Genomic DNA, 8,699 nt, shown 5'->3' on the forward strand with positions numbered 1-8,699 from the left:
TTTGGAAATTGAAAGAATTAGAGAGGATAACATAGCTTACTCCCAACTTTACGTATTAATAATTATGAAATAATACTTTTTAATTCTGCAGGTATTACTTAATTTTATTATTTTTCACATTAAGAATTATAACAAACAGAGTTGATTTTGAAGGTTTTAATTACCTATTTCATCAACAGCAATTTATGAATATGCTTAGCTTATTAAAAAGAACCATACAAAACTTAGGATTAAGAATTTCCGCTCTTTCCACTATCAGTAGATTTAAAAAATTATAATCGTAATTAAGCTAAGCTACGATTTTCTGCATTAATATAAAGATAATAATTCAGAGATTTCTCATAATATCTTGCTCAAGTCGGCCACCATGTTGGAGGCACGGAGCATGGAAGTCATCGTTTTCCGAATACGCCTTCCCGAATCAGATAATTGCTGGCGGCTCATTCTCCACGCCGAGATTTCGTTCGTTTACATTACACGCTAAAAGTGGGGAATTTTTAACAGAGTAATTAACACAATCGCTAGAACGAAAGACTCGTAATTAACAAGTTTCTGAGAAAGGGTCCGATTTTAATTGCAGCTTGTTCACAAATTCGAGATGGGAAGCGTTCTCCCACGATCTGCGATGGAATAAAACCTCCATTTTGAGAGTCAGTGTATTAAATACACTCGTTAATTGTTTATTTTACACGCGCTAATTATTTTTCACAGTCCAGACGCGTACTCGGAGACAAGCAGCTCCTTGTTTCTGTCCTTGGATCTCTTGATGGTGCCAGGGTTTTGCCTCCTGAAACGAGAAAAGCGAGTTTTCCAATGCTCCGAATCAGCGATTGATAATTACGGCCGCCGTCGTAGCAGAGCAGAAAAACAGTAATATCTGTAATCTGCGCTAATGACGGGTTGTTTAAGGGTCCTCGCAATGACAGAATATAAACTGCGGTGGCATTACCAGCGCGTAATTATCTAACAACAACTATTGATCAGTCGTTGGACCCATTTCATGGATTCGATGGCAATTAAAGATGTTTATCGGCAGACGTAGGAATTGGCAATTAAATTACCTGAAATTGGTGCGCTGCTCCGAGTGTTGCTTCTGCTGGTCTCGTTCCCAGTTCCTCTTGCCGATGCCGCCGATCCTGCTCGGCGCGTCACGCAGGGCGAAGCTCTTCGCGTAATGACCCAAGTGCAGCGCTTTGTAGTGGAAATAGGCCTTTGCTTTCGCCGGGTAGCTCGCGTAAAATCGCACCCACGACACGTACGCTGCACAAAATCAACACAAAAATAGAATGTTGATTAAAAAAAATTAACACAGCTTACAGGATGCTCGGGATTGAGATTTTACGCATTTTCTGAGCGCTCTGAAGGCTTTAAATGGGTTGTATTGCATATATTCTGAAAGATCTCGACTTGGCAATTCCAACAGTGTACGGATCTTGCAAATTGAACCAATAAAGAGCCCCCCAGGCGTGGTTAAAGTGGGAATTAATAATATCGATCGCTCAAGGGCTACTGACGTCAGGGTTCAATTTATCTCCTATTCCGATGGTCTTGTTTGACCTTACGGGTACCTCTTAGCATGTTTCGTGGTTCAAAATCTCACTTTTCCCCAGAACTCAAAAACTGTAACGCTATTGTACAACATTTTTACCCTCATCTGTACATCTCAAAAACTAAGAAAAATTTTAGGCATGTTACACACATTCACGGCAACATACTCGGAACAAAAAAAATCAATTTTTGGGATGTTCAAAAATTAAAAATATAGGCAAAAATTCCTCATTTTTTAAATTTGGTATAAATTTAAAAGTTGTAGGCAGCATAATTAGGCATCTTATGGCACCAAGTTTAATGTTTAAGCACCATTAGAACGCAAATATTTAATTTTTCTGAATGCTGGATCAGAGGCCTGATTTTCTAGATTTTCAACCCCAACTGTCAAAAAATACTGTGGTGGAAACACCCCAATCTAAGAACAGTAATAAGAAAAATGTTTCGGTTTGCAAAAATCAACCTAATTAAATAAAAAACGTACCTTTGCAAGCCAACTCATGCAGCTGTCTGTCGTCCAAAACGGCCTTCTCGAACTGCAGCTGCAGATCCGTGGCGACTGCCTCGACGCTCCTGCCAGCAGACTGCATTTGGGTCAAATTAGTCTTTGGCTTTAGATGTACAATTTCCTGACCGCATTTGGTGTCATTAACAAGGGGGAATAAAGTTGCGTACCTTGGAGCGCGAGCCACGTCTCCTCTTCAGCTCGGGTTCGCGTGGTATCAGCATGAGCAGTTCGTCAAGCACCTTCGTCGCATCCATTTCTTTCAATCTATGGTTCAAATAATAGTTGCAAAACTGTTAAATATGTCCACGATTTTAAAGGAAGAAAAATGTGTAAAATAAAACTGAATTTACTCAAAAGAGGTAAGGCATTATCTTGCAACACAAACAACTAATATGAAAAAGGAAAAAAAGTAAAAAGAATCCAAACATAACCAGCAAGCACTGGAATTAAGCGAAAAAATTAATATTTTTTCATAATTGAAACAATATTTACTAAATCTGTTGATGTAAATCTATTCGATAATTTGTGCAGGTAACTAAAGCGTCAAATCTTGGCAAAATATGTAAATTTCCTTACCTTATGCCGTGCTCTTCTAGTTTTGTGACGTAACCAAGCTCTGATAGCGCAAGGAATATGACGGCAGACCCTTTGTGGCCCACTCTCGCAGTGCGACCGACGCGGTGCACGTAATCCTGAGGCGTTGGAGGAGCAGTGAATTGGATAATCCAATCCACTTTGGGCAAGTCCAAGCCTCGAGACGCAACGTCCTACCGAATTAACAACGAGAAAAAAGGCGATTTTTTTAAAATTAATATTAAAATATAATAGGGTAAAAGACGGTAGAAGACATTTATTTTTTATTCTTAAAACTATTGCCCTAAAATACTCTTGAAATTTGATTTTTGTATGCTTTCAGAGACTTAAATTTATTTGAAAAAAGCTACAAAAACATCCCCCAAGACCCCATACTAAGGTTAGGCTCTGTAGCTCACTTATAGACACTTTTCTTTGATATTTTTCTTCTATAATTTCATGAAAAACAACACTTCTGTAGACCAATTAATTAATTTCGGAAACTTTGCCAAAAGCGGACTTGCAACCCTATAGAGCCTTTTGGGAGCAGCACAGATCCCTGTCGCGCTAAATTGTGATTTTTTGCTCGGTTGTATTTCGGTTGGCCATGCACGAGAGCGTAAATATTGTACGTTGGCGGGCAGCAAAGCAGAAAATAAGAAAATTTTCCACTTTCCTCGAGCCGAAAAGCAGAGAGTGAGAGAGAGAAGCAATTTCGTGTGAGGAGAGCTGTTTTCTATGCAGTTGGAGAAGGAAGAGGCAAGCAACAAAATAAAATAAATAAAGAGACGAGGCAGCGCATGCGAAAGGAGCCGAGTGACGAGTGAGTGGTTATCTAATATGTTTTTCAACTTGTTGATGGAGTATTGTCTCCTCGCAGGAGACTAAAAAGAAAGTAATTTATCCGTTAACAATCCACGGCTACGGACACAATGAAAAACGATTTCGGCTACTGTTGTTTACTTCCTTAGTTAATTTCCTTCGTGCCAATCAACCGTTTTGACACCCGACCGATTGTGGAAAACGAGAAAAGATTTCCATTTGGATCCTGGGAGGTCTGGCTCCCAGCACCGCACAAAATTTTCATTATCCGCCTTTTGAATGCAGCAACTCGTTACTTAAATTATATTAACTGCTGCTTATTACTCGGCCGCTCGCTTGCTTTGCTTTTCTCCCCCTTTCGCCTCCTGGCATTTGAATGGAAACGTTCTGATTGCGTTTCTCTATTCACCCGACGTCTCTTTTTAATTCTCTACTTTCCCAGGCTCCGAATTATGCCTAAATGCGTGCTGGCAGAGAGGAATTTGCCGTTCACGTCCTCTTGGGTGGCGATTTTGTAAGAACAGCCAACCTAATTGAAACGTCCTAGTTAGCGTTTCCATAATTCGTGCCGGAAAAGCTTAATTATAAAGTGCTGGCAAACGGACACTAATTATTTTCCACCATTTTTCCAGCTCTAAACGCCGGCCATCAAGCCAAAACTCACCGTGCAGAGCAAAACGCCGGAGGGGACGTCACGGAAAGTTTTGAAAACCTCGGTTCTTTCCTGCAACATCGAACAAACCCAGCACATTTAAACACCAGCTTGGAACCGCTGAAAAAAGCTATACCTTTTGCGTCATATTGCCGTGAAGCCGGAAAAACTGAATTTTCGTATTGATTCCGGACAGATTCTTCTCATCTTCAGCCTCTTCGTCATTGTCTCCCTCTTCGTCGCTGCTCTCCTCGGTCGTGTCTTTTTGGGACAAAGCTGAGGCCAGGAGCGGCGTCAAGTAGTCGACCATGTCTTGCGTGGCGCAGAAAATCAGCATTTTGCGTTGATTTGTCAGCTAATAAAATACCAAGTCCATGCAAAAATTTCTTTAATCAACCATTTCAAAATGTCCAAAATATTAAAAGTCTTCGACAGATGGCGCCACCATTTAATTATATTTATTGTAAATTTTAATTGCGAGAACCGATTTTGGTTTTCAGCCCGTCAACTGAAATCTTTTGGCAAATAATAGGTTCTAAAATTGCATTGGAAATTCCTGGACACTTAAAAGTAGCACTGGCACTTAATTTACGACCGTGTCTATCGATTCCTGAGGATCTATTTTGGTTTGAGAGTCGTATTGTTCAGTTGGAAATTCGACAGTATTTGCCAAAAATCGTGGAAAACGTGAAAACCAGGACATTGGCTTTTTTTGGTCTGATATTCGTCACAAAAACGCCAGAGACAAAGAGAGGCGAGAAGGGTTCCCTGATTTTATGCATGTACGCCTAACAATCAGACCGAGACAGCAACGCCACAGCGACAGCCAGCGCAAGCAAGTCTAGCGACAAATAATTCTAGCTGCTGGCTGACCAGCCTTGTTCCTTACGCTGCTATCTCAATCTTTAGCCAGCGCTACGACTAATTATCCCTTCTCTGATTGGAACCTGGCGTTCTTTGCTATAGGTTCAAACCCAAAATCACCAAAGTAACGCATTTTAAGATTCCTTTTATTTACGGCACAATCAACGTGTCAAATTTTCTTCCTAACCTAATTGACATTCAAGCCTTAAGAATCGATTTATGTATAAAAAAAAATCAAATTTCAGTGCTATTTTATATGGATAGTGGCACCGAAATTCGAAAGAATTATCCCATTCCCAAATCTCACTACAATAAATTGATTTTTCAAGCGAAAAAATCCTTACCTCGCACTTTGAAGCGACGAAGGAGGCCAGCACGACGAGCCGCAGCTTAGGCGGCACCGCCAGGAACCACTGGTCCAGGGTGTCAGGGACGCACAGTACCTCCGAGTCGGCGGTTTCGGCCTGCTCCTTGTCGTTGGACGCGTCCACGTACTCGCGCGATTCCTTCAGGGCCAAGCCGGCCAGTCGCTCCACCGCCGAATTGATCGTGGCTGACAAGAGAATCGTTTGCCTCAACTCGGATGTCGAACCCTGATCGTTCAGAGCCGTCACAATTCTATTTGAGACGGACAAGTAAAGTAAAAGGTTAAGCCACTGGTAGCGGGGTTGCAAAAAATGTTGTTTAATTTTTAATTTGGTCTAAACTATTTCAAAACGAAAATATCGCATATTTTATTTGTCTTGAAAAAATTTTGATATTCGAGTTTGTATGTAATTTTTAGTTTTAAAACGTTTTAAATGCATGAAAAGATCTCGATAAAAATTATTTACTTAAAATTTAAGCCACCAAAGAAAATTAGCCAGATTTATTTATTCAAAATTAATTAAAACGAAAAGAAATAAAAAATTACGCCTTACTTTGCAACAGACTCTTCATAGCCCAAGTCAAGCATCCTGTCCGCCTCGTCAAGAATCAGGTACTTAACCTTGCTCATGTTGCAGTTCTTCGTTGTGCTCAGGTGGTCGAGCAGGCGTCCCGGCGTGGACACAAGTATGGTGAAACCCTTGCGCATGCGCGCCTTCTCGGACTTCTTTTTCTCGCCTCCAGTAAAAACTCCAGGCACGAGCCACGTGAAGGACTGATAAAAAATCCGCGTTCCAAAAAACGAAAGAAATAACGAAAAAATTGAAATTTTACCTTGGTCAGCTTGCTCAACCACTCGTAGGACTGCAACGCCAGTTCTCGCGTGGGCACGATAACCAGAGCCATGATGCCCTCGCCTCGACTGATTTTCGGCCGAATTTCTTGCAACGCCTATTTTTAAAATTTGAATGGAAAAATCGTTTAATTAAATTGATTTCAATTAAAATCGAGGAAAATTGTAAAAAATATGATTCAGCTGTCAATTTTCCGTATCCAAATTTCTTGTCTGCAGCTTTTTAATAATTGAATATAAGAACATCCATTTTCTGTCATAAACATGTTTAAATATTTAGATTGAAATCATTTTTTCAAATTTAAAGAATCAATCAATAGGACGAACCTGAATGATAGGACAAGCGTATGTGAGTGTCTTCCCGCTGCCAGTCTGCGATTTGACGATAGTGTCCTTGCCTGAAAGGATGATTGGAATGGCCAACCTTTGCACCTCAGTCATTTTGGTGCTGCCCAGCAGCTCCTCAAGATTTTTCACCTGAAGAATCCATCGCCCAAAATAAACATCACATCGAAAACAGTGGAATATATAATTATGCTCAGTTTTTGGATATTTCCTCAAGAGATACCTAAAAATACTTTTTGCAATTTTAAAACTTTTTGTTTAATATCAATTTGATTTTTTTGGTATTTTGTTAGGATGCTAAAGAGGTTTCGAAATAACTGAGTTTGACGGAAAAATGTGAAGCCGATTTACCGGAAAATCAGGGTTAAATCTGGGAAAAACAGCCTCTTGGGGCTTACAAAATTGAGAATTACTCGAGTTCTAATGAAGCTAGAACATCAAACTTTTTGCCAAAAGATGCCTAATTAAACGTTCAACAACTTGTGCTCGCAAAAATGAAATTTTCCAGCTTTGAGTAATTTTAGTTACAATTTAATTTTTTTTAATACCTCAAAAACAGCATTTAAATAATATTTTTCTAAGTATTGGGCTAAATAATGTTGCTCTAAATGTATTTACCATGCCTAGAAATTATTAGGATGGTTTTACAACAATTTTTATATAGAGGGTCAAAGGTTAAAAAACGGGTGTGTATAGAGTTGTTAAAATTGCAAGTGATATTCTGAAAGCTCGCGGGGAAAAAACTGAAATTCAATGGCAGGCAAACAAAATACCAAACTGATCAAAATCACAAAAATGCATTTTAAATTAAAACCAAAAATTATTGAAATAGCCAAGAATTCTTGCCATAAAAGGGTGTAAGTTGGCCTTTTCAAAGGTGAGCTGCGAAAAGACAGTTTGGTGTTTCTGCTTTTTGATGTTGGGCGGGGGCAGTCGGGGGATGTCCTCCGTGCCAGTGAACAGCGACGAGGTGACCCCCTGCCGCGGGGGTCGCTGCTCCCCTTCGTGCGACCGCTTCGCCTTCTTCGGCTCTCGCTTGCTTGATTCAAATTCATCAGGCTCGGCTTCCAAATTTCGTTTCTTCTCCTTCGGCTTCTAAGATTTCGACGGTATAAATTTAGAATACACAAACATTACATTTCACGGTGATTATTATTATTTTTTTAAATAGAAATGGTATAAAAATGTTTTTAAATTTGTGGGAAAATAACAAAAAAAAGGTGTGCCTGCATTTAAATAAGGTACAAAATGTGCAACCTAAATATCATTTTTGCATTTACATATTTTAAATTTATTTTATTTTGATGGTGAAGCAGGAATTATGGCAGAAAATTTTGTCCGTTAGAGAGGTTCAAACTGCGGCACATTCAGAGAAATAATGCAGGAAAACGCAATCATAAAAGCAGCGAAAGTTTCGCGGAATCGGCCGAATTCAATGTCACTGTCACGGGACACACTTCTGAATAACAACTCATTTCATATTATCTCGAGGGAAAACGAAGAAGACGCCTACCTTCTTGGCCGAATCCTTGCTCGCGGGCTCAGTGTAGACGTTGAGGCTCAACTCCGAGTCCATGGTGGCCTAAAAATCCCTTAAAGGGACGAAAATTGCTGGTAAACACGCGGCCGAATGCGACACAAACAGAAGCACATGGACCGACAGCTGGCAGATCGCGACTTGCGCTACCTCTCGCGGTTAAAACTCTAACCCATCAGCTGAACGAGCAGCACACGAAGCACAAGCACACAGCAAGGAATGAGCCCTTCAGCGAGTCCAGCACGAGAAAGAGAGACGACATTATAACACATTATTTTAAATAAACAGATTTGATTTCTGTACATATTAGAATTATTTTTTCGTTAAAATTTTATTACATAATGCAGAGTATTCCAAAATTCAACGACTAATCTGCTACCTATGCTCTGCGGCCCGAAAATTTGATACTCGGTTCGATGGCCTTAAAGGTGTAGATTGAAAAAAATTGGAAACAAATTAAAAATAAGTTAAGTGGTCCTCTGAAATGATTTCCTGATAAAAAAATCACGTAAGCCATGAATTTTCCTCACGTGATTTTCTAAATTTAATGCACTTTAGAAAACGTCAAAGTACTATATTTTGGACTCCTTTAGACGAGTTGATACCCAAATAGTTTTGTTTAAAGTCTGAA

At 39.7% G+C, this 8,699-nt stretch overlaps 1 protein-coding gene across 1 annotated transcript; it reads right to left on the reverse strand.

Annotated features, from left to right (window-relative positions):
* Positions 1-642: 642 nt before the first annotated feature.
* On the reverse strand, positions 643-8,208 carry LOC135943190 (probable ATP-dependent RNA helicase DDX31). The gene is made up of 13 exons (XM_065489639.1): positions 8,045-8,208; positions 7,378-7,626; positions 6,514-6,663; positions 6,168-6,284; positions 5,888-6,108; positions 5,312-5,585; positions 4,240-4,458; positions 4,116-4,175; positions 2,633-2,823; positions 2,224-2,320; positions 2,033-2,132; positions 1,062-1,260; positions 643-787 (listed from the first exon to the last, which is right to left on the reverse strand). The coding sequence occupies exons 1-13, from the start codon at positions 8,105-8,107 to the stop codon at positions 706-708; spliced, it is 2,022 nt and encodes a 673-aa protein (XP_065345711.1). The 5' UTR covers positions 8,108-8,208; the 3' UTR covers positions 643-705.
* Between the last annotated feature and the right edge of the window lie 491 nt (positions 8,209-8,699).

The sequence above is a fragment of the Cloeon dipterum genome, chromosome 4 (genome assembly GCF_949628265.1).
Source record: "Cloeon dipterum chromosome 4, ieCloDipt1.1, whole genome shotgun sequence".
NCBI lineage: Eukaryota > Metazoa > Arthropoda > Insecta > Ephemeroptera > Baetidae > Cloeon > Cloeon dipterum.

Coding starts and splice junctions, on each gene's coding strand:
- LOC135943190 (XM_065489639.1), bottom strand. CDS start 8,107: ATGGACTCGGAGTTGAGCCTCAACGTCTACACTGAGCCCGCGAGCAAG. Junction 2,824..4,115: donor CCGGCGTTTTGCTCTGCACG/GTGAGTTTTGGC, acceptor TTAATTCGGTAG/GACGTTGCGTCTCGAGGCTT. Junction 788..1,061: donor GAGCAGCGCACCAATTTCAG/GTAATTTAATTG, acceptor TTCTCGTTTCAG/GAGGCAAAACCCTGGCACCA.